Here is a 26551-nt window from a genome sequence, read left to right on the forward strand (position 1 = left end):
CGTCTTTCGTTTTCTCAGTCCTTTCAATATGTGTGTTTTTCCCTCTCTTGTACTTGGCAAATATTTAAGGTGGAAAAATAAGTGCTGGTGGCACCCGCAGGCAACCACCGACTCAAATTAAGCACTGAAGGTCAGAAGGTAACCTTGCTCCTGGTGACAGATGGAGTAGTGTGATTCTCTCTCTGACCTATCCTCCAGAGAGAAAGATGGATCAGATGAGGGTGTCAACTTCTCCCCTACTTTGACTCCAGAGCAGCAGATGGACTGTCAACAGTTGTTAGAAAGGTTTGCCTCACTGTTCTCACTCACTCCTGGGCTTGCACACTTGCGTACTCATGCAATTGATTCTCAAGACAGTATGCCTGCTAAGAATATAACTTACAGGTGGTCAGAAAAGGCGAGGGCTAGCATTAGGGATAAAGTATCCAAAATGTGTGAGCTAGGAGTGATTGAGCACTTAAGCCATGTTACAGCAGTCAGCCTTAGGCTGGTCTTTCTCCAAACAACTTTGCCCATTCTACTCATGTTTTGCTGAATTAATTTTGGTGGCCTTAGGGACTGTGCACTTTAGCACTGCTAACCAGTGCTAAAGTGCTCTTACTTACTCCCTAAAATATGATAACATTGGCTTACACCTGATTGGCATATTTAGTTGACTTGCAAGAACCTAGTAAATTGTAATTCCACATATCCAAGCCTGAGAAATTAAATGCTGCCAGTGGGTCTGCAGCACGCATTGTGCCAGCCCCTTAAAACATGTCCTTGGAAAGCCATTGCAGTCTGTGACAATTCAACTTGGCAAAATAAACCTTTTGTCAAGCCTAAAACTCCCCATTAAATACACTTAAGTCAACCCACAGTAGGCACTAAATCTGTCAGAGGGCAGGGTGCAATTTATTTAAAAAGTTGGACATGGTCTTTCAAGTTTTACATGTCCTGATGATGAAACACTCCCAAATTATAATTTTTTAATTCTGTGAGGCTTACCCATCCCATAGGATAACATTGGGATACCTTTTTACATATAAGTGATAACTTTGTTTGGGAGCAAGTAGAAAATTCAAGTTTAGTGCATAAGGAATTGCAATTTAAAAACCTCTTTTACGGTAAAGCCGGAAATCGCCACAGCCATCCCCGAAGGCTACAAGAACACCCGCAAGGACCGTACTGACTGACAAGGAGGAGACATTGCCATTTTCCCAAAAAAAAAAACCTCTACAGGACCACCCACCCAGACTACCCAACAACAACCATGGAACACCTTCACTTCCATATCCAGACCAACACCACCCTAGCCTACAGACCTCCTGGCCCCCGCCCTTCCTTCACCGTCGACTTCATCGCACCCCAGGGTCTCGACATCCACCGATTATATCCTACTGGGCGACCTCAACTTTCACCTGGACAACCCCAAAGACCAGAACACTGCATCCCTTCTGGAGAACCTCACCAACATAGGAGTTAGTCACCTCTCTAACCCATGCAGCAGGGCACATGCTCAAACAAGTCTTCTCCTCTAGCGAAAACATCACCTACAGTCACACCACCAGGACTGACTACCACTGTGTGCACTTCGCCTTAACCAAACCCACCGTTCACCACTGCCCCCGCCGAAGCTGGAACAAGGTCACCGAAGAATATCTCACAAGCCTCTCTCAGCACTACCACACCGCCGACATCCACCGACGCGAATACGTCAGCACAAAACCTTCACCAATGGATCTACAACTGCTCTGGCACTCCTCAAGAAGCCAGCTGGTTCACTCCCGTCCTCCACAAGTCCAAAAGCACCTGTAGATGACTGGAGAAGAGATCGAGGAACAATAAAACCCCGGAAACCCACACAACCTTCAAAGCACCTGTCAAGGCACACCACTTCCTCCACAAAACTACAAAGAAAACGTCCCTCCAAGACAGAATCAATGCTAATGCACACAACAGAAAAGACCTCTTCGCCATCATCTAGGATTTGCCAGGTCCAACCACAAGACAACAGACATCCCACCCTCCCAGGACCTCTGCACCTTCTTCCACCACAAGATCAGGCAGAACTACGACAGCTTCGACACCCAAGACCCTCCCACCATGCCCAACACAACTTCACTCAACCATGCCGCACCCCAACGGATCTTGCTCAACAGGACCCTGCCTACCACAGACGACCAACTCAATACCATGAAGAGCATTCACTTCGGAGCCCCCTCGGACCCATGTCCGCACCACATGTTTCATAGAGCAGCCACCTCCATCGCACCCGAGCTTTTCGGCGCCAACGACTCCATCAAGACCGCCACCTTCCCTAATGACTTGAAATACGCCAAGATCAACCCCCTGCTGAAGAAGCCACCCGCCGACCCAACAACTCAAAGATTCAAGACCCATCGCCCTGCTCCCCATCCCAGCCAAGGCCACCTCGAAGGCCATCAAATGCCCGACTCTCAGAGTTCATCGTAGTGAACCACGTCCTGGACCTCCCCCAATCGGCTTCCGAAGCAATCACAGCATCGAAACTGCACTCCTCGCTGCCACCGAAGACATCCATTCTCTCCTCAACCGGGGCGTAACCATAACCCTCATCCTCTGGATCTCTCAGCACCTTCGACACCATCTCCCACCACACCATTTTCACGAGACTTCATGACTCCAGACTCTGCGACAGGGCACTGGACCGGATCCACTCTTTTCTCACCGGTCGAACACAGCAAATCAGACTACCTCAGTTTCTCTCAGAACCCACAGAGATCAGCTGCAAAGTGCCTCAGCGTCTACATGGCCCACTCGCAGCTATAGTCAGGAACCACGGACTCAACATCTCCTACGCCGAGCTGATCCTTTCCCTCATAAATAAACACACAGCGGCCAGAAACAACTTCCACTGCAGGATGAAGGCCGTTGTCACCTGGATGAAAGATAGTTGCCTCAGAAACTCAACTCGGACAAGACAGAGGTCCTCATCATGGGACCCACTCCTTCAGCTTGGGATGACTCCTGATGACCCGCCACATTGGGAACCCCTCTGCCCTCCGCCTCAACAGACCACGCAAAAAGCTTGGCCTCACAATAGACTCCTCACTCACAAACCGCCAGATCAATGCTGTATCCTCATCATGCTTCTAAACATTCCGCCTGCTTCAATAGACATTCAGATGGACCCCCACTGAATCCAGAAACACAGTCACCCACGCGCTCATCAGCACCAGACTTGGCTACGGCAACGCACTCTGAGCCGGCGTCACCCAGAAACTCCTCAGGAAACTACAGAATGTTCAAAGTGCTGCACCCAGACTGGTCCTCAACATCCCCCACCACAGCCACATCACTGAACACCGTTGAGAAATCCACTGGATCTCAGTTAACAAAAGAATCACATTCAAGCTCCTCTCACACGCCCACAAAGCCCTCCATGACGCAAGACCAGCATATCTGAACCACAGCCTCTCATTCCACGTATGCACCAGACACGTCCGCTCAACTGGCCCTGGCCACGGTGCCACGGATCCACAAGACTAGAGCCGGAGGAAAATCCTTCTCCTACCTTGCCACTAAGACCTGGAACACCCTGCCTCTCCACCCCAGGCAATCCCCGTAGCTTACCCAACTCAAGAAGGAGCTCAAGACCTGCCTCTTCGACTGAACCCCAGCGCCTAGACGGATCAGTAGCCACCCTCAGCACCTTGAAACCCTCATGGGTACAAACGCCCTGATTGATTGACTTCTGGACCTGTGGAAGGACTCTCAAGGAGCTGCCTTGCTGCCTGTGACCTGCGGTGTACTCCAGAGTACTGTGCTGCTGCACCAAGAGACTGCCCTACTGTCTGAATTCTGTCTTGTGCCCTCAGACTTTCCTGCTGCTTGAGACCTGCTTCCTTGTTTGAACCCAAGACTTCAAGAGTGACTTCAATGGCTAGTTGGCTGGCCTCCTGGTCACAGCCTCAGGGACGGAGAAGGCACCAACCATCTTGAACCTGCACCTGACCCAGCCTGAGTGAGTCCTGATCCTTCAGCGGTGCCCCTCCAGTCCTGGACCCTTGAAAGTGGTACTATAAGTGCTGAGATAGCCCAAATTCAAAACTCTTAACTTAGAAAAGTTTCTGCCTAACATTACCCTGAGAACCAAGAGGAGACCGTGACCTACCTGCTTGCTAAGGCGCATTGCCCTTTGGCCTGACTTCACCGCAGCTCCCGCTATGCTCCTCTCCACAGCACCAAATCCTGGTCAGCTGCTCCTGGGCAGAAGGGGTATCCGGCCTAGTGGAACACTTGTCTGCTCCAGGCTGCAGCTTTGTTCTGCTGGAGATTTTCAACTTAACGTAAGATCCTAGTCCGAAATCTTCATCATGGCTTCGCCCAGCGGCTCTTATACGACAACACCTCCTTCTCTTCTCAGACACTGCTGGCTGCCTTGGCCTGCTAAACTTTACCTTCCAAGATATTTTCCCTCTAAAATTCTTCAAAGTCCGAAGATAAGCGGAGACCGGGCCCGATCCACTTTGTGTATGCGAACAGCGCTCCATTGTGGTCAGACATAACTTTCAACTTTGCCCCAGTCACGCACGGCTACAAGTCTGCGGTTGATCCTTGGAATTTTTCAGGGGCGATTTTTCACTTTAAACTTTAAAAAGTCATTACTTTGGTTCTACTGATTCGACTTTTGTCATTTTGAAGTCAGATAATTAACTTTACTCTATTACTATGGAATTTTTCTTGTGTTGCGTTTTCACTTTATCGCTGTTTAAGTGCTGTATACATACTTTACACATCAGTTCTAAGTGAAGTCTGACTTCTTTTGTGTCAAGCTACCAGAGGGTTATGCGCAGGGTAACATAAGTGACTTTTTGTGGTTCACCCTGACTAGGATTGTGGCTGTTGCCTACGGTCTCAAACCCCCTACAACCAAACAATCCAATTTCTCACACCTGCTCTTCAAAATGGAATACTGCCTGCTCTGTGGAGGTCTCTTACTCAGCCACAGGAATAGGCCCATAGCAGAGCATCATCAAGCAGTTCTTAGGAAAAGCTGCAGTTAAGATTTACTCTGTATTGCAGTAGAAGTGTACAAGAAGGAACAACAAACAATATTTCTCAAGTCATACTTTTGCTCACTCCAGGGGATGACATCTGATAAAAGTGTTTGTGATCAGCTTAAGTTGGTTTATTGTCAGTTTTGAGAGGATTTTTACATACTACACCTGACGGGGTTGCTAGGTAGTTTTGGTTGCCACATTTTGAGTTTAAGCCGTAATTTAGTACTGGGTGTATTCATTATGTTGCTGTTCTGCTTAACTTTTCCAAATGCGTGGACTTACTTGATTTTTATTTCACATGAATAATACTGTTGAAATAATTCTACTTCTGTCTGGTTTACATTGCAATACTTTTGCTTAATGAACGATAATGAATTTCCTTTGTTACTTCCTTCTCCGGTTTTTCAACACCCACACGGAAAGACCATGTTACCTCCTAACTTAAACATAATATTAACCATTGTTTCATGTTCCTAGGCATTGTTCTTTCTGTTATCATTTGTATTTCACAGTATAGGAAAGATCAACTCTGAGTTTAGCAAAAAACTGTTTTAAAAATCATACGGAAGAAACTTGTCTGACCATTTTAAAGATTTCGACTAATCTACTATGCACAGTGATTTTGAAGAGTCAGAATATATTTTTTGCAATAACTAGTTGATTGTTCTGATGAGAATCTTATTGCAGTACTCCCGAGATGTGTGGTTAGTGCTCTGATGACAGAGAACACGAGATGGGCACAGAGAGAGAAAGAACGAGAGAAACACTAAGATATGTGACAGTATAAGGTCGGAGTAAGGGAGATTAAATCACTGTATCTGGCAACAAGAGAAAAAGAAAAAATTGTGTTTCTGTTATAAAACATCATGAGAAAGAAATGTAATTAATAATCTTTAACACACTGAAATAGAAAGGGAGTTCAAAACCACAAGAGGGCAATGCTGTCACCTTACCTGCAGCACAAAGCGAGTAAAACAAATTCACTGTCTAACATCATAAAAGATCAAATCTGTCTCATAATGCTTGCTTGTAGTACTATATGAAATTATGTCAGTGGCTCTAGCATTAAGGAAGAAAGACCTAAAACTATCAGTAGTACTGTAAGGAGTTGTGTCACTATGTGTTTGTAACAATATGGTGTAGAGAAAAGAGTAAAGTTCTCTGTATGCAAGAGTATAAGAAGAATAGCAGTGTCACTACATTAAAAATGAGAAACTGAAAACATTAAGGTTTTCCAGGAAGCATACAAGAGCTCTGAAAGCAACAATATTTCATATGTTAAAGCTCCATTCTTGCCTTTATAGAATTACCTTAAATTCTAATATTTGGTGCCACATTTGCAAGCAGCATGCACACAATATGCTACAATATCTTGCCTTTCCAAATTACTTGGAAGACTTTAGGACACTAAAAAGCCAACATTTTAAATACATTTATACTGAATTGAAAGCAAAAGAGATGCCCCACAATTGCTTCCTCCCGACCTTCAATTGCTTTTTCGAGGGTTACAAATCAAGTTTACCTGAGTGCGCAGCACCATATGCTTTTTTTACTGGATCGGAAAAAAGCAAAGGTGTGCAGTCTGCACCTGGCGCTGCTAAAGTGACACCTCTCTGATTGGTTACTATCCCATCATAGCTGTCAGGTTCAGTCTTTCCCATGATCCACACATCACTGGCATGACCAGCCTATCATTGCGGGGGTGAAATAAGAACAGTTATAAGGTTCTAACACAAGCTATTACTGCATGGATGAAAACTTGCTCATTGTAGAAATGGAATGGTGTACGTTATGATCCCTGAAACTCCGCCTGGAACTGTACAATGTCTACATACTTGCTGGCAGATGGAAAAACAAGACTTGTTACTGCATAGTCAAATAATCAGTGATGTTATATAGAATCTATATATATTTATTAATATATTAAGCCTCCCCGATGATACAAATTTCCTGTACAAGCATACTATGTATTCTGAATGTTAACATCCTTTCCTGCGGACAATTTCTATGTCTAAGCAAAATCATGTGCTAAATTATTGACCTTAAATTGTTTAAATCTTTAACACTTTTTTTTACCTTCACAAGGTGAAACGTTTCTGGATTAAATCCCACGGCCTTTGCTAAACGACGCAGGTTTTCTGCAGTCACCGCTTTCGGATCCCTTCGATTGCCGCTGCTGTATAAGTTTAAGGAAGTCAGATTGGGAAGGTACGAAATTCCACCGGTTCTAGTGCTGAAACCATGCATGAATATTTTATCTGTTGATTAAAACGATATATTAAACACAACTCCAGGCACTGTGGAAGCTTCTACAAAAAGCAGAAATCTTATTGAAAATGGGAAAGAATTCAAGGTGTTCCTTAATTTAAATATTCTCAATGTAATCTTTTACACATACCCTTTCATTAAATCCTAACACATGCAACACTGTACTTTATTACATAATTGATGTTTTGGTGCAACAGGAATCAAATGATGGGATGAATTACAGTATTAAAACAAAACTACAAGATCTCCCTTAAAGGAGGACAAGACTAAACAGAACATTGAGTTGTGCGGTATTCACAAGTATTTTGCAGTGTGCGCCACGGTATCTTGCAGATTACCTTCCCCACCAGTTCAGTTGAGAGTCCAAAATCAATCACCATTTTAAAGGCTTGCTTTTACTTACACCTGCAGTGGTGAACTGAAAGTGTGGACAAAGGAGTCCATAAATAAGGTCATAGTTAAGTCCACTTCCAGCACCAGTAGCCATTATATGGAACCAGTAACCTAGGTCACTTGACGGTGTATCTTGTTCACGCTGAAATGAGACCAGTTTACCCGGTCAACAGCCATCAAATCTTGTGTAGCCACAGTAAGACACTAGACATCTGACTTGGACCAGTTTTCCCTTTATATTCGAATATGATTTTATTTGGTGGTGGGTTTTAAGCAGATCTCTGCAGCTTGGGATCAACCCACTATACCACTGTCCTTGACCTCAAAGCAAAGGGAGGAACTAGTACAGGAGTCAAAGGTCATCGCAATCGCAGTAAAGTTGTGGAAAATCTCAAACATCACAGATGGTATATATGATTTGCCTATAACTGTTTTCAGAATTAACCCAGAAAAATAAAACTGAACAACCAAAAACACTAAATCAATCGCGTTCAGTGGATACTGCAAGGTTGTTTTTATCTGAATTTCTAATGCTCACAGGTAAAGCCTCCAAGCTTTACAAATGCACTTGAGCTCGCTAAATAGGTTTTCTTAAACTAATAGTTCTGAATGCAGTTGGAGTTCATTATGTGCAGTTGCTGTGTCATACTGTATTGAAATATCTTAGTTCAAAGACAGCTACAGCCACGTGAAATAACACTGCTTGACCAAACTACACTTGGAGTGTGCACAATGGGAGTAACTTCACTATCCAGCTGAAGTGCAATTGCATCAGGGCCCAGGCACATCAATAGTAAATAAAAGAACTCACAAATGACTAGCCAATATAGACGGACCATCATGTGGCTCAAAGAAAATAGCTTACATTGGTGGGAAAGCTTTAGGATTACTAGATCTAAGACTTCAAGATCAGCTAAAATGGCAGACAGGAGTGGAAGACTGCTGTAACGCAACCTGAGCGTTTGAGGACTATGACAGGCAGGAACCTTAAGACTTTTGGGTGGTCCATCTCCCTTCAAGGAATGAACTTCACCGTAGAGCACAAGGCAAGTAAGCATCCTGAGAATGCAGGCAGCCTTTCTCCAAAGCTTTCCCCAATTTGATGTCTGGGAGTCTCCAAGCCAGGAAGTAACTCTCCTACTCGTGCTCGATTTGCCCAGGTAAATGTTAAGCATATGTAACACTAATTTGGCTATTAAGCCTGGATCCCTTCTGGATCTTACCCAACAACTCTTTCCTTTGATGATAAACACAGTCATTCAGATTCTCACCTGCACCAGTAGCATGATGAAAACAAGTAACTGTAATCCCGTTGCTTAAGAAATCGAATGTGATATTCTAAGTAAATTGTGCGCAACCTTGGGTGTTAGCACACACTCTTGCTAGAGACCACGCGCTTCATACATTCAAGCCAAAATTACATTACCAGCCGCAACCTTTACCGTCACCCAAGTGTTTGCATACAGCATCTGTATTGCACAGAGGTGGTATACTCATTTGTTTGCATAAATGATTTTAGCTTACTCTGTTAAATGAAGATTTAAAATTGACAAAGGAAACATATGTTAACCCGTTGGCTGCTTCCGCTTTTTTGCGGCAGTGCGGCCGTTTTAAAAAACGGGCGCGGTCACGTTGGCCATTGGCCGACGGCAGCACCAGCGAGGTAGTGCTGCCGTCAGCCAATGGCCGACGGCAGCAGCCAACGGTTAATGATGATGTAAACCGCTTTTTCCATGATTATGTTGAGGTTTGTAATGTTACTGATTGTTCCTGTGGATAGTTGGAACCCAGTTTCACTGAAGGGAATTTGATTGAGTGAAGAAAACTAGTATTTCAGCTCTTTTAACAGGACTTTGGAAAAAACATGGCCTCTACATCAAGTAACACTACCAAATTAGAACTGGCTGGATTGGTGGGGATACTGCTTAAAACTGGGTACAATATTCCTGGTCCACCCGGACGAGGCAGGCTTTATGCCACACCGGGCGACGAGACACAACATTCGGCGTGCACAGGCTGCGGTGGACGCTGTAGGGGCGACCGGGGATCGGGCAGCGCTGCTGCTCGCTGATATCGACAGGGCATTTGATTCGGTCAGCTGGACCTATCTCTTTGCTCTCCTGCCGCTCCTCAACTTGGGGCTGGTGTTCATCTCCTATGTGAGGCTGCTATATACGGACATCACCGCCTCAGTGCGCGTCTCTGGAGCGGTCTCTGAGAAGTTCCCAATTGCCAGGGGTACTCGTCAGGGGTGCCCCCTTTCCCCCTACCTCTTCGCACTGGCCATGGAGCCATTGGCCGCACGAGTACGTCTAGACGCACAGTATCGGGGCTTTGTATGGGGGGCAGAACTGTCGGACCGCATTGCCTTGTATGCGGATGATGTCCTTTTCTTGATGACCGATCTTCACCGATCTGGCCCTCGCATACTGGACATGATGCAAGGGTTTGGCGAGGTTTCGGGGCTCTTCCTCAATCCACGCAAATCGACCCTGTGGGTGCTGGGTGATGAACCGGAGACATACCCATGGGCCGCGGCTCTACGGATGGCAGCCGGTGGTCTAAAATACCTAGGCGTCTTCCTGTCGGACTCTGCTGCGGTGGCGTGGGAACGTAACGTGCAGCCGGTATGGGACAAGGTCCAATTGGACATTAAGGCCTGGTCACGCATGCCCCTTAATATTTATGGCAGATCCACCATCTTTAAGATGGTGCCACGGCTCCTCTACCAACTACAGAACCACCCACACAGGATTGACCCACAGTGGTTCCGTCGTGTTAATTTGGTACTTGGCCGATTTCTGTGGGCCGGGGGTGCCTCTAGAGTGGCACTGCGGACGTGCTTTCTCTCCACATATTGTGGAGGTCTGGCTACTTCTGACCTCCTGTCCTATTACCAAGCCTCTCATCTCCTGGTGCTCAATGAGTGGTGGTATGGAGACCACAGTGACCCGGCATATGCATTAGAACATTTCCTGATGGGAAATGCCACGCTACATACACTATTATACTCGGCCAGGCGGAGGAGGGCGCTGCCGCGGGTCACCCAGGTGGTCTTCGCAATATGGAGACAAGCACTGCGCCGCATGGGTTGGTGGGGCAGGCTGACGGCCGAGACTCCGCTGTGGAATAACGGACAACTTCCAGCACTGGCCTCCCTGTCGGGCTTTGGAGGTTGGGATGCTATCGGGATCTCTTCACTCGGCCATGTCCTCACGGGGACTACACTCAAATCCTTTCAGGACCTCAGCTCCGAATTCCATATGTCCAAGACCCAATTTTTCAGATACCTCCAGTTCCGCCATGCACTCGGCCCAAGTCTAGTGGGGATGGACCAGCTTCCCGAATTCAGCCCAATTGAGGCCAAACTTTTCATGGGGGACCTGGGTGATAAAAAAGTTTCTCAAATATATCGAACGCTGGTTACACACTGCTCTTCTTCCCTCCTGTCGCTGAAGGCCTCCTGGGAGACTGATGTTGGCCCCTTGGATGAAGATGATTGGCGGGAGGCCCTTGAGTCCCCCCCGTGGGGCTGCCATAGCTGTACGCCTCAGATTTACACAGTTTAAATACCTGCATAGGGCATACTACACTAGAGAGAGGTTGTGGAGGGCGGGCCTCATTGCCGCCCCAGAGTGCTTGCGTTGTGGAGCTGAACGAGGTACACTACTACATACAGTGTGGTCTTGTGGAGGTCTGACCCGATTTTGGAATGGGGTGTGGAACTGTCTGTCGGAAGTGCTGGGGTGGGACCTCCCTCGTACGCCTAGACTGGGCCTCCTCCATGTCCTGGAGAATGTGGGAGGCAACATCTACAAACGACATCTCCTGTTCCTGGGGTTGGTTGTAGCTAAGCGAGATCTGGCGAGAGCTTGGAAGAGTGATCGTGCCCCCCCACTTAGCGCCTGGAAGGCGGGACTGGATTTTCTTATGGGGCTGGAATTACCTGTGTTTGAGGCCAGGGGGTGCCCCCGGAAACATTATAAGATCTGGAAGCGGTGGGCGGACTACAGGGGGCTGACTCTGGATCCCCCAGCTGACATAGATGATGTGCTACCTCCAGATGGGGACCTGGGGACCTAGGTCGATGTCTGACGCATACATTGCCTTATCCATGTATTTGATGTACTGTGAACACGTGCACGGGGTTAGGGTGGGATAAGGGGCGGGTAGTCGGGGAAGGGAGTTGGGGTATGTTTATGGGGGTTGGTGGGACAGGGGATGGGGAGGGGGGTGCTTCAAAGTTTGGGCTTCTGGTCATTCTACTATTTGTCTATCACTGACAGTGTCCTCCTGATTGTGGAGAACTGTATCTATGCCTGCCTGAACTTTCAATAAAAACGGTTGTGGAAAAAAAAAACTGGGTACAATATTAAGCCAAGGCAGGACTCTGGTATAATTATAGATTGAAGGCAGTGGCTATATCATACGTTTAGAAAAGTGCTATTTTTGTATGGCCACCCCCTCCGACTTTTTGCTCTACTGCTGATGGTTATGACTCAAAGTTCACTGGAGACTGATGCCCAGTCTCCTATGCCCATGCTCTCTTCCTAAAAAACAATATTTTTCTATTTCTATTTAATGAATTTGTAGAGTGCATGGCTGCCCAAGGGCTTCCCAGAGCTAAAAGGATTACAGACAGTGACGAGCTGAGCCAATGCTAATTACTGTGGAAAAAGCCAGGTTTTCAGATTTTTCCTGAAGGCCAATTCAGGAGGAGCGACTCGAATTTCAAGTGGGAGGGTATTCCACAGCCTAGGTATCAGATGGGCGAAAGATCTGCCTCCCCATCTGGCTCTTTTAACTCCAGTAGTCTTAAGGAGCTGTTGATGGGTGGATCTAAGATGCCTGGAAGGGATGTACCTGGATATAAGGTTCCTCAGTTTGTCGGGCCAAGTGTTGTTCTTAGCTTTAAGAGCTATGCAAAGAGTTTTAAACTTTACTCTAGCCTCAATAGGCAGCCAGTGGAGCTGTTGAAGTGCTTCTTTAACAGAGATGCAGTTGGGGATCTTCAAAAGAAGCCTAGAAGCTGCATTCTGTACCACTGGCAGCCTCCAAGTGACATACGCAAGATGAGGAGGGATTGTATCACCATTTTTCTCAGGGATTAGATCAATGATTTTCCTTAACATCTTAAGCAGGGAAAAACAGTACCCCGAGATTTTCCTGGATTGACAAACCAGTGTCAGCGAGTCCTCCAGCCAAATCCCCAGGTTTTTTATGGCAGATTTGGCAATGGGAGGATCTCCCATGCATTTGGGCCAGTGTATCAGAGGTGAGTGGATGCCTGGATCTCCGAGCAACATGAACTCCGCTTCCCCCCCCCCCCCCCCTTCAGTCAGCTGTTGGACATCCAACTCACCACTCTCTCCAGACAGATAGGTAGTTGGTTATTTCTAACTTCAGAGCCATTAGAAAAAGAAACCAGTCGCTGGGTGTCATCGGCATAGGGAGAGATCGAGAAGTTCAGTCACTGAAGGTGAAAGAATATCAAGCACGTCCAATAGGATTCGAGGGGGCACTTGGTCCAATGGAGAGCCCGATTTGATTGTCCTAAGAAGCTGTTGTACCTTCTCTTCTACTAATCTTGGAAAAAAGTTAGGGAAGAGATAGGGGGCAGTTTAATAGTTGTAACCGTGGTAGGTTTCCTGTTTTTGGGGAATTGATCGTATATTTCTGTCACCTTGTTGGAAAAATAGGCTGCGATGTCATTGCATCTTTTAATAGAAGTAAGAGGGGCAATTGTATTTTCGTGTGGGTTGGACAGGGTTTTTATTACCTTGAAAAATTCCTTAGGGGAGGTAACTGCCCGGGCTATTTTTTCTCCATGAAATTTGAATTGGGCGGTCTTCATTTTATTATGGTATGATCTGATTCACAACTTGTAATCAGATTTGAGAGAGGGGTCATGGTTTTTCCTCCAGCCTTTCTCTAATTTTTTGCATAGTTTTTTTAGGGCAAGAAGCTGCTCATTATACCACGGGGTGATTTTAGAGAGAGGTTTGCTATCAAAGGTTCTTTTTGGTGCACAGATATTGGCGGATTGGGTAATCCAGTGTTCCCACTGCTGGCATTTCTCGTCTAGGTTCCCCAAGAGGATAGGGGAACTTTCCTTGAGAATGGTTTGCCATGTTTTATGGTCTACTTTAGACCAACTACTCTTAGTAATACTTTGACCTAGAGGTGTTTGCACTTGCAGAGGCCTAGGTAAAGTGAACTTAATTAAACAATGGTCTGACCAGGGTACTGGCAGGGGTTTAGAGACTATGAGTTGTGGATCATTAGAGAAAATAAAATTCAAAGTATGGCCTTTATCGTGGGTAGGTAGAGTTACAAGTTGGGCACATTGCAATGCTTCCATGTCGCCATGCAGCTGTCTAATATGATTGGAGTTGTGCTTGTCTGCATGAAGATTAAAATCACAGAGGATTGTCAGTCGAGTCTTCTCTATTGTAAGACTGGATATTTGATCAAGTAGTGACTCTAAAAATCTGCTACTAGCGACTGTGGGCCTGTAGATCAGTACTCCCGAAATTGTGTAGGAGGGGTGATAAGACTATACTGAACTGGGGGCTTTCACAATCAGGAAGCATAAAGTTGGATAAGGTGCATTTGTCTGCATCATTATAAATGACTGTAATGCCACCCCGACTCAATCTGTACGGTCCTGTCTTTGTAGCTGATAGCCGGGTGGAAGGGCAAGATGGATATCAGGGCCTGAGCTAGTGTTAAGCCAGGTTTCAGTCACAAACAGTATGTCTAGAGGTTCTTCCTCCAGAGGGACTCGGATATCAGATAGATGTTTTAACATAGAACGAGCATTTATCAGTCCCATCTTCCAGCTACCTTCTTTATCTATATTGACTCACACTTGGCTTCTCAGGCTAGTATTAGTGGTAGTCTTATAACCGCAAGTGAGGCAGGGAACCATGGCATTGTCTATTCTTACCTGGGGGCGCAGAGGGTTGATCTAGTTAGGCTTAATTTCTAGTAGCTGCACTCTAGAGCATATGTAGGTAACTGTGTTATATGAACCAGAATGTCTGGCCCCTGGTCATAGTCGTGCGCGTCCGTGGTGCGCCCGGCCCGGATTGAACATTTAAATGAGAGGTGGAGTCGGCAACTAGACCGCCTGCCTCCAACCTCAACCAAAACTCCACGGTGAGCGAGTCCCACTCACACTCTATGGTTCATGCAAGGGGAGGAGCAGGATCCCTTACAAGGTGAGCAAAAGTCAAGTTGCAGTGCAAAACAGATTCAAATTCATACAGACTTAAAAACGATTCTGTTAAAAGGGAGTGCTCCCGAGTAAAAGCAAATTACAAGTTAAAAATATATTTATAAGTTACAAATGATTAAAATAAAGAGTGAACTGTGTGCAGGTCAGAGATTCACTGTCGGTGCTCTTACTTGCCGTACCAATATATGTGAATTGGCAACCCCAATCAATTGGCAAGCACTTTAACCACCTTATAAGTCCCTGGTATGTGGTACCAGTGGCACCTAGGGCATGGGTGTAACAGGGGTCACCTGGGCCTGAAGCACTGTTTGTGCCACCCTGCATGACCCATGTAAACTACTGACAGCAGGCCTGACATTGCAGGCTGCAGATATAACTCTGCTTTGCCCTCGACAATGCATTATCTTTAATATATCCCAGTCACCCGTAAGCCTAGGAGGCAGGGTGCAAAATATGAAAGGTGAGGACATATCAGTTGTAAGCTTATATGTCCCTATAGTGGCCTTTACCATTAAATACCAGGATAACCAGGATAACACTGACTGGCACCCGGGCAAACATGAGGTTCCCAGCTCCATTATGGTACTGCCGAAATAGGTAATGTTTGGTATCAAACACCGTGCCTCATCACGTTACATGAATCTTGTGGAAAGGACGATGTGGCATCCATGCAAGTGGCTACCTTAGAGGTTACCCACCTGGACACCCCAGCCTTTCCTGTGCTCTGGATGCCAAGGAGCAGCTGCTGTCAATAAAGGAATCCAACCCCCTGCCAGGAGGTGTGAACTCACCCAGGAGTCAGAAACAATGGCCTGGTCACACCTCCCTTCCTGACAGCATGACTAATGAAGTAGCACATCAAGGCGGTGAGTATCAAAGCCTTCACCTCATGTCATATGCAGCAGGCTGCTTCCCAAAGAATGAGACAGCCTTCCCCCCTGCCCCCAGGCACATTTGCACCCTGGCAGGAGAGAAAACTAGGCATTCAGGAGGCTAGCCACGCCTCTAGGGTGGGTTACCTGGGCTGTTCAGCTAAGGAAGGTTTCTGCCATTTTTAAAAGAGGCAGAATAGAGAGCGTAGGGTAGACAAGCATTTACAATGCAATGGTTTCGCCTTTGTTAAAGTTTGAGCTTTTGGTATTGCTTTTGACAAATGGTCTTTTCTAACTTCTTTGAATTATGTGTAAAACGTTGATGTGTTTTACTTTACACAGAAATATGGAGTGCCTCTCTGGAAAACACCCTCTGAACACGCCCTCTTTACACATGCCTTATCTTCACTTGCCCTCTCTACACATGGCCCTGTGCAGAGAGATTATATGGAGAGCGGCATGTGCAGAGAGGCCGTGTGTGGAGAGGATGTGTGCAGTGATAGCGCATGTTGAGAAGAAGAGGGAAGCGACAGCTTGCGCATAACGTCCAGAGTACAGGCAGGACCGACGAGTAGAAGTGAGGCAGGTGGGGAGTAACTGGAGCTAACATGGCATCATATGCCTGCTAAGGGGCCCTGAGCATCTAGAATACCTTCATGGAGCTGGGTCTGGTGTCTCAGTGGACTAATGCGAACACTGCTGGGACCTGTGTACAACCTCATGGTCACAGGTTCAAATTCCGGTGGACCCACTCAGCCATTCATCCTTCTTAGGTCGATAAACTGAGTACTATTGAATTGGGTAACAATAAACATCTGTTTTCAGTGCCAGGGTGCCTATGGGTGAGCCTAGAGGTCCATGCTCCATCGAAGTGACAAACACACAAATAAACTTTCACGTGCAAACGAACGATAAAGGAAAGATGAAGGCAACCAATAGTAAGTAATTGAGTGCTCTAACTTTCACTTAAGTTAACGAAATATATATTTTAAGAGTGCTGCTCGCATTTTGCTGTGCTTGGGTTCTACAGACCTAGATCGAAGTAGGCTGATGGAATTAAGTTTACTTATTTCAGTAATGCCTTCACAAGTAGCTGGGGAGATATATGGTAAGGCTTGTATGGGTACATGCTGACTCACATCCCTGCATTATATAATTAAATGCAACGATCTCTTTACTGGACAGCACCAATCAAAGAATAAATGCCACTAAGAAACAGGAGGTAAACCCTTTTCCCTCAGTATGGGAAGAAATGTTTAAAATACACATCAATGCATATTCTCAAGCAATGTAAACCACTTAAGCCGGTCCACGGTTTAAAATGTCAGTGTTTATATACGTTTAATGGAAGCACATCTTAGAGCAAAGCGTTATTACTATACGAAACGCTTGAGTAGAGCTGCTTTATTGGTCTCAACTATGGAGAAGAGTGTACAACAAATATTAAAATTCTGTTGAGAAACGTACTTCTCTCTACATGTACCAAGACTGCAAGGTATCGCCACAGTAAATAGAATACTAACTCAGCGATCAGGACCTTCTCCGCCATACTTCACATTCACAAAAACATTTCGAAATATGAGCTCCTTTGCAAAGACCGCGCTCTGTCGGACACCATCCCTAGCAACAATCTCCTCCTGATCCTTCCAACATTGAATTATCGAAAAGAGCACTCTCGCTATCTTACTACAGCCAAATCCCTTGACCTCAAGAGCTGCCTTATCCAGTTAGAGGACCAAAGAGGTTGAAGCGCCCGGTATCCTGCGCACAATACCTTCCTAGTAACCTAGGCACGTTTTAAATATGCTACGTCTGTTCGCAATCCTACGGACTTAATTAGTAATAAATAACAAGCACTACCCAAAGCCTTGGACTAAATAAAGAAGTGATATGTATCAAACTCGTGTTGTACCAAACACCACGACCTTCTAGTTTTTACACAACTCAAGGCACAGCTCTAAAAGTTCTCACTTTCAACTCTGATCTTGTCCAAATCAGGGCCGTGAAATTACCGTCTGCTTCTATAAACGTACACCCAAGATCATTTCAGTTGTAGATCACCCAGTGCCATCTTTATTTCCTCCTCACGTCTTACCTGAACCTCCCTCGGTTCCGGTCCGAGCCATGTTTCCGGATGACTTCTCATCTCAACAGTATCATCGCGCCTCCTCGGGGTAAGAGTGAGGCCTCTGATTGTTGCTAGTGGTTGTATATGTCACCCGGTGGGCCCCAAGGCTGTGAACAGACCGGGCTGGGAGCGGAGCCGAAGGCAGAGATGGAGGCCGAAGGCTAGGGTGGGTGTGGGGCAAGGCTGGGTGTATGTGCTGGAGTGGGTCAGATCGCGGACTGAGGTCCAGGTGGCTGACAATGATGGACGGAGCTCCTCCGTCAGTCGAGGGCATGAGCATGATTTTTTTTGGTCTCACACAGGTTCGAGTGAGAAACGAGATTCCAAATGGTGTAGGGGCGGTGATGGAAGGCAAGGAAGAGCGGGATCCGAGTCTGCGAGTCAAGCTACAGGCCGTGACTGAGGTCAAAGGATGAAAATGCTGCGACGGACCCGGGGCGGAGCCAGTCTGAGGGCTCGGAGGCTGTGACTGGAGGCTACGGGTGCGCTTGGAGGCGGGCAGTGAGTGACTGAGTCTAGGCGACGAATAATACTGAGGGGTGTGGCTCGAGGCTGTAGGTGTGAGGCCAGGACCGCGACTGGGAATATGGAGCCTGTGAGGAAGGTTGGACGTGAGTCAGTCTGGATGTTGTGAAACCGGAGGCTATGAGCTAAGAAAAGGGAGACCGCCCTGTTGGCTTTCACATGAATCACCCACTGAGAGGTGGATCCAGGCCAGACTCCCTGGGTGCGAGGGGGGGGGGGGGGGGAGGGAGGGAGGGGGGAGGGAGGGGGGAGGGAGGGGGGAGCGGGGAGCGCCTCCTGCCCGGGAGTCAGCATACACCTTGCTACATCAGGCGCCGTAGACCGCGCGAGGCAACAGCCGGGCCCTGGGATTGGGAACTATTCTTGGGGAGGGGGAGGACCTCGGGCTCTCTGGGCGAGACGCTTATGATAAGGCTCACGATCCCTGTGTGAAGGTGAGATGTGCATGCCCCCAGCGGGAGGGCGCGGTTCTCATGGTCTCTCCAGGGTGAGACTTTGCCCCCTGTGTTAGGCTCTGCTCAGCCCTGTTATGTATGAGTGAGAAGCGCCGGATTCGAGGTTTCTGCCCTAATCGCTCACATAACAAACAACACTGGAAAGACGTCCCACTTGTGGTTTTTGCCTAGACAATATCTAGTCCTGTTCGTATCCCTCTCTAAGATCCCATACACACACACACATATATATATACTGCCATGATAAACAGACACTATCTATAATATGCAATTGTGGCGACCACCATCGCTATGCCCACGCCCCTTACTTGTAAATAAGGAAGGGGAAATCTCCAGGGAGGCAGGGCTCCTGGTGCACCGGTAGGGATCCAATGTTTCACTTCGGTGTGAAAGGTATGACGAGAGTGCTCCAAGGCCCGACGGTCCAGCTCCGCGAAGGCCCGCACACAGGCTCTGATTTTTAAAACCACCACACCCCCTCCGGCGTCTGCACTAGAACAAAAGAACCAGTTTTCCTGTATACTTAGTATACGCTATACTCATCGTTCGTCCGACCTAGGCCGCAAAGCGAGCCCCGGTCTCGCGTGAATACCGTCGGCGCTGCCCAGTACCACGCCTGGGACGCGGCCTTCTCGGCGGACTGTATTAATCACTCCCCCATGTCTCCTTACCGCAACTCCGCTCCTCCGGACTACCGCAGCCGCAGTTTGCGAGGACACAGGGGTCGGGAGACGACACGGAGGGCGGGAGATGACACGGAGATGACACGGAGGGCGGGAGGGGGGCGGGAGACGACACGGAGGGCGGGAGATGACACGGAGGGCGGGAGGGGGGCGGGAGACGACACGGAGGGCGGGAGGGGGGCGGGAGACGACACGGAGGACGGGAGGGGGGCGGGAGACGACACGGAGGGCGGGAGGGGGGCGGGAGAGGACACGGACGGCGGGAGGGGACACGGACTGCAGGAAACGTGCACAGGACAGCGAGGGTGGGGCGGGGAGGCACACGGAGGGGGCGGGAATGGACAGCGCATCTCCGCCCAGGGAAAAAATCTCGGGAACGCCCCCGAATCTGGTCCGGCCTTGACGGACAGATCCGGCACTCAATGGCTAGCCTCCATTTATGGAGCTAGCCAATGAGAGCCGGGGGACGTTCCCGAAGTGCTTAGTGTAGACATAGGATTTCACCTGCGCTGAAAAGCTGCGCAGAGCGCAGCCTTTCGGCAGGCGAAACCCAAAAAGGAGATTCACACGCCCGGATGAGGTCACCTCAGGGGCAGACCAACCGCTGGAGCTAATAGCCCATTGGCCACTTGCGCACACACCCCTAACGCCGCTAAATCCTAAAACCTACATCCGATATCAGCAGTGGCTTCATTGTCGACTTTTTGCACTGGTTTCCCCACCAGTACCTTGTAAACAGTTAAATCAGCAGCCCAGTGGCTCCCACTTTCAGCCACATGGACAGCCAGGACAAATCTGCACCCGGCTTCTCAAGCCCGGTCAAATCAAACTCACTGTCATGGCTTGTTCCTGGGACCAACATCACCTTTACCCTCCTTGAGTTCCACACAATTCAACCTGCAAGTCACCGATTGTCACTAGTGTCGTTTACCATTGACCGCAAAGCTAAAGTTTTGCAGTATTGATTTGTAGTGATTTATTATTACTTCTAAAATTCATAACTCTGATTGTACTAATCGGATTCTCTTCATTTTGGGGTCTATATTTATATAAAAATCAGCTTTATTTCTATAAATTGGTGTCGGATTTCTTTCAAACCGTGCCAATTACTTATTATCTATGTTGTTATTTTGAAATGCTCAACACATGTTCCGCTAGTAAATTCAGACTGCTCCTTAACAAACTACCAGGACTAAGCTAAGGATTTATTGTGAAGCCAAGGACCATCTTTGGGGTATTGTGAGAGTATTGAATGGCGCAGCCCAACCAGCATCACCACAATACTTCACCTACCTACACTGGTGTTACAGCTGTGGGATCCTGAACTTGTGTTTCGCCGTATCACTTGGTCATAAGTGATTTTTGCACAAGAAACCCACTATTAACTTTAGAGTCACGCTCAGTTGGGTGGGCTTCACTCCTCTAAGGGTTTCGACAAGTGGGACCTTATTGGACTAACAAAAGTAGGCGAACTATGGGTGAAGGAGCAGATGCTCAGATTCGACCAACTAAAACAGCAATATGAACTCGCAGACACGGAGTTCTTCCGCTATCTCCAAATACGTCATGCCTTGACAACCGCCATCGGAGAAGGGCCCCCTTTACCTGATTCCTCCCCACTGGAGGACAGACTGCTGGACGGGCTCCTCCCTCAGAAAGCCATCTCCCTGACCTACAAGAAACTTGTCAACAATGCACCAGACCTCCTAGCCAAGTTGCGTGAGACGTGGGATGCTGACGGCCTCCTGGTGGATGACGAGGAATGGAATGAAGCTGTGGCCTCTTCCAAAGAGGTGGCAATCTATGCTCGCCTCCGCCTGGTGCAACTGAAGATTCTCCACTGAATCTACATAACAGAGCCGCAGCTGGCCCACATGGGGAGGGGAGACAATGTTAATTGTAGGCGTAACTGTGGGCAGGTAGCCATATTTATACATATCCTATGGGAATGCAGGCACATTCAGAGATTTTGGAGAGGGATTCACAGGGTCATGAGTGAAGTCCTGCACAAAACTATAAACCCAGAGGCCAAAAGATGCTTGTTAAATGTGTGAGAACCCACAGACCTGGAAGGGGCGGGAAAACTATGGGTCACACTTGGTAACACAGTCGCCAAGAGGGACATAGCGCAGATGTGGGGAGGAAATGCAGCCCCTGGTGTCACGAGCTGGAAGCGTAACATGGACTGGGGCATTTTCCGGGAGAAGACGGTGAATATAGCACAAGGGTGCCCTCGGAAGTGGCCACAAGTTTGGGCTAAGTGAAATACGTACAGGGCAGACATTTGTGCTGCACCAATTATCCACACAGATGATGACCTAGCCTCGCCAATGAGTATATGATATGCATTAGTACGAACTCACTTACCTGTAACGGAAGTCCAAAATATCTGCCATGTTCAGTCATGTCTGTAAACAAATTTTCGATGCAGATTGTTGTTTGTGTTTTTCACAAAATCAATAAAAAGATATTTTTAAAAACATTAATTTATTTTTCTTTTTTATTCTTGAAATTGGAATTTTAGGGCCCTAGGTAGACCCTATTACAACAGTAATACAAAAGACTTAGGAAAAAAAGAATAGTTTTAAAATAGTCCCAACTTCCAAGTAAAAGGTTAGGCACAATGGAGACTAGCAAGAATTTAGGCCTGTCAGTCATTCTAGCTCTGAAAATCTGTGATCTAAGGGTGTTGTGCAAAGCTATGGACATTAGCCATGGAGTTACAGCTAAAGGGTGGAACCTTTAAAAGCCCTCAGCTTCCTATGAGAAAGAGAAACTAGAGAGGGAGGGAGGGACATTCCTCAGCGAAAGACATTGAAGGGAAGGATGATGCCCCAGCCCAAATCGAGGATGATATGAAAGAAGATGAAAACCAAAACTCTCCATCCATTCCCAGTCCCCTTTCACCATTGGGCAGTAACATGAGTCACTCTAGCAGAGTCAGCTAGACACAATCTAGACATTTTTAATTCAATAAACACTCTCACTACCTCACTTGTCACTTCACAAACAAGCATTAGCAATGCAATAGGTCTCGCATTAGGAAAGTTTGAGCTATTGGTATTGTAAATGATTTTCTTTAAATTCATGTGTTGGTTTTGAAAATAGCGAAATTAATAGCTTTGTCATTTACAATGCCAATAGTTTTAACTTTCGCAACTGTGATACATATAGCATTTGTAATGCAATATGTGTTGTATTTACGTGACTTAGATGTATTGATATTACAAATACCAATGGCTTTTATTTTTTTTTAAATAATTCATACTTAAATAAAAGTTATTGTAATTTATAATGGCAATAGCTTAAACTTTTGTAAATAACTTTTGTGAAGATTATGTTCAGTGTATTTTATTGTGATGAAAATCCAAGAACAGAAGTGAAATATTAACATCTTTTAGTGACATTTGTAATAAAGCTTGAAACAATGAGAGAACATATTTGAACCAGTTGTTGAATGGTTGCACAGTGACGCTGTGGTATTCAGTGGTGCTGAGTGATGCTGTGGCGTTCAGTGGTGCTGAGGGATGCTGTGGCATTCAGTGGCGTTGAGGGGTGCTGTGGAATTGAGTGGTGCTGTGGCGTTGAGTGGTGCTGTGGCGTGGAGTGGTGCTGTGGCGTGGAGTGGTGCTGTGGCATGGAGTGGTGCTGTGGCATGGAGTGGTGCTGTGGCATGGAGTGGTGCTGTGGCATGGAGTGGTGCTGTGGCATGGAGTGGTGCTGTGGCATGGAGTGGTGCTGTTGCATGGAGTGGTGCTGTGGCATGGAGTGGTGCTGAGTGGTGCCGAGTGATACTGTGACGTTGGGTGATGCTGTGGCGTTGAGTGGTGCTGAGTGATGCTGTGGCGTTGAGTGTTGCAGAGTGATGTGGCGTTGAGTGATGCTGTGGCGTTGAGTGGTGCTGAGTGATGCTGTGGCGTTGAGTGTTGCAGAGTGATGTGGCGTTGAGTGATGCTGTGGCATTGAGTGGTGCGGAGTAATGCTGTGGTGTTGAGTGATGCTGAGTTCGTTTCCGAGGCTTCTCGCATGGTTGTTATGCAAATATAACAGGTGGTTTATAACTTCCCGGCTTAGTGCTGCCTGTGAGCCTTCTAAAAACAAGTAGGGACATGAGAGGAGAACCAAAAATAAAATAGGAGACGAGAAGGTAATATAATAACTAGAAGTAAGGGAACAAGAAGAAGAACAAAAAGGAGAAAGATTAGGGATGTTTGGGGATTGGCTGTTGAAAACAGAGGAGGAAAAGATATAAAAGAAGGAAAGGGAAGAGAGGGTGAGGAGGAGGCGAAGAAGAATACTTCGGAGAATGAGTTTGAGCTATTGGTCTTGTGAATGACAATTTTTTTATTTATGTGTTGGTTTTCAAAATAGCTAAATTAATAGCTTTGTCATTTACAATGCCAATAGTTATAACTTTCGCAAATGTGACACCTATAGAATTTGTAATGCAACATGTTTTGTATTTACGTGACTTAGATGTATTGATATTACAAATAACAATGGCTTTTAATTTTTTTAAATAATTAATACTTATATAAAAGTGATTGTAATTTATAATGGCAATAGCTTTAACTTTTGTAAATAACTTTTGTGAAGATTATGTTCAGTGTATTTTATTGTGACGAAAATCCAAGTACAGAAGTGAAATATTAACATTTTTTTGTGACATTTGTAATAAAGCTTGAAACATTGAGAGAACATATTTGAACCAGTTGTTGTTGAATGGTTGCACAGATTGATGCTGTGGTGGCGCTGAGTGATGTGGTGGTGCCCGAGTGATGGTGATGCTGTGGAGGCCCTGAGTGATGCTGTGGAGGCCCTGAGTGATGCTGTGGAGGCCCTGAGTGATGCTGTGGAGGCCCTGAGTGATGCTGTGGAGGCCCTGAGTGATGCTGTGGAGGCCCTGAGTGATACCGTGGAGGCCCTGAGTGATGCTGTGGAGGCCCTGAGTGATGCTGTAGTGTTCCAGAGTGGTGCTGTGGTGGTGCTGAGTGATGCTGGGTTGGCGCTGAGTGATGCTGTGGTGGTGCTGAGGTGGTGCTGAGTGATGCTGTGGTGGTGCTGAGTGATGCTGTGGTGGTGCTGAGTGATGCTGTTGTGGTGCTGAGTGATGCTGGGGTGGTGCAGAGTGAATGTGGTGGTGCTGAGTGATAATGTGGTGGTGCTGAGTGATAATGTGGTGGTGCTGAGTGATGCTGTGGTGGTGCTGAGTGATGCTGTGGTGGTGCTGAGTGATGCTGTGGTGATGCTGTGGTGGTGCTGAGTGGTGCTGTGGTGGAGCTGAGTGGTGCTGTGGTGATGCTGAGTGGTAATGTGGTGGTGCGGAGTGGTGCTGTGGTGGTGCTGTGGTGGTGCTGAGCGTGTGTGAGAGAGTGTTGTAACTTTGAAGCAGAATTGAAATATCCCAGGACGCATAGCTCAGTTGCCTAAAAATGAGAAGGGGTTCAAGGTGCCACACGTATAGTGAGCCTCATAGGTGCTCCAGGGAGGCCCTAAGAGGGGAGGGAAGGATGTGGCCTCACGCACACTCAGCATTGTCTACTTTTGAATTGTGGTCGCAGGTTCTAGTCAGGGCGTCCAGATCTGAGCAAATCATTTAATCTCCCCGTGCCTGATAAATGATTTTGACCTTGTTTAATATAACTGATGTTCACGTAAAGCACTCCAATACATTCGAATCGAGTTCGCGCTATATAAAACTGCAAATAAATAAATAAAGCAAGGACCTAGAGAGAGAGACATACGTCTATGGTGAAACTGGCAGACCCGGGAGGAAGCTGAAGAGCAGGGGCAGTGGGAGCAACAGCACTTCACTGAAGCTTTATCTACAGTTTTACAAGACTGTAAACAAAGCAATCAGTGTGCTATATGAGCACAAAGTGTGAGTCGAGCTCATCCAGTCAGCCCTACGCTAATCACGCCATCCTCCGTGAGCTGTAAGAGGACACCAATGGGGACGCCCACCTTTGAGTTCAGGAAGCTTTGGGCTCCTAAATGGTGGTTTCTTTCGCCGGGGTTTGCATCACAATGTAAACTGCTGGTGGGTGAGGTAAGGAGGGGCCTGGGGAGATGCAGAGGCATGTGAAAGTCCCTGGAGATTCCACGGACTCCCTACCGGGCTGAGTATAAGAAGGCCCCTCGGAGTGACAGCACCCCGATGGCCTGGGCCTAGAAGCCCAAAGTGGTGCTTAGGGCTCTAGCACAACACCATAGTCTGAGTTACTTAATATACAACCCCCAAGCCGGACATTGACGCTCCAACGCTTCAGCTGACATGTATCCAAACTGTAAAAGATCTCCGGATACACACATACACCCCAACCCACACTGCAACCAAATGCACGAATTATTCACCACCACCACAGTGCTGCAAATGCATACTAATGACAGTAGAGCGCTATACAAATCTGTGTTGCAAAACATAACACATTCCTAATTAATGCGTGCTCACTGATGGACCTTTGTATATGTTTCTCTTTCCTGTTTGAGAATGGTTACTGCTGATTTCGTGTGGGGTTTTTGTTGTAAATATTACAGTACAGATGACAGGATACTTCTGGTTGGTTATAAGTAGATTTAATGTGAGACACAGCTGAGTACAATCCTCGCCAGCTGACCAGACCACACCAACTGACACTCATGGAATTCTCCAGGTAGAAGTCAGAACATACATAGGCATTGTGGTAGAGAGGGAACAAGAAAACACAAAGAAAGGACTAAGACAAAAGACAAGCATATTACATGAAGAATCAATGTACAACACATCTCCCTCCTTTATAGAAAAGAAAAGAAATAAAGGAAAACAAAGATTACAATACAAGAGACTGCAACGACAACCACAAAGACAACAGAGTATTCAGAGACACAGGATGAAAAGAGAAGAGTGAGATGAAACAAGACACTCTATCAAGACATGGGTACCACACTAGAAATCCGAAATATCATTACACTCCATCCCCCTCC

At 46.8% G+C, this 26551-nt stretch overlaps 1 protein-coding gene across 1 annotated transcript in view; it reads right to left on the reverse strand.

Moving 5' to 3' along the window:
• Nucleotides 1-26551, reverse strand: part of LOC144772768 (purine nucleoside phosphorylase LACC1-like) — an 87320-nt gene that overhangs the window by 30590 nt on the left and 30179 nt on the right. The window contains exons 3-4 of the mRNA XM_078657319.1: nucleotides 7101-7282; nucleotides 6547-6712 (exon numbers count right to left, since the gene is read on the reverse strand). Coding sequence (XP_078513445.1) covers nucleotides 6547-6712; nucleotides 7101-7282 — 348 coding nt within the window. The remainder of the gene's footprint in view (nucleotides 1-6546; nucleotides 6713-7100; nucleotides 7283-26551) is intronic.

The sequence above is a fragment of the Lissotriton helveticus genome, chromosome 8 (assembly GCF_964261635.1).
Source record: "Lissotriton helveticus chromosome 8, aLisHel1.1, whole genome shotgun sequence".
In the NCBI taxonomy this organism is placed as follows: domain Eukaryota; kingdom Metazoa; phylum Chordata; class Amphibia; order Caudata; family Salamandridae; genus Lissotriton; species Lissotriton helveticus.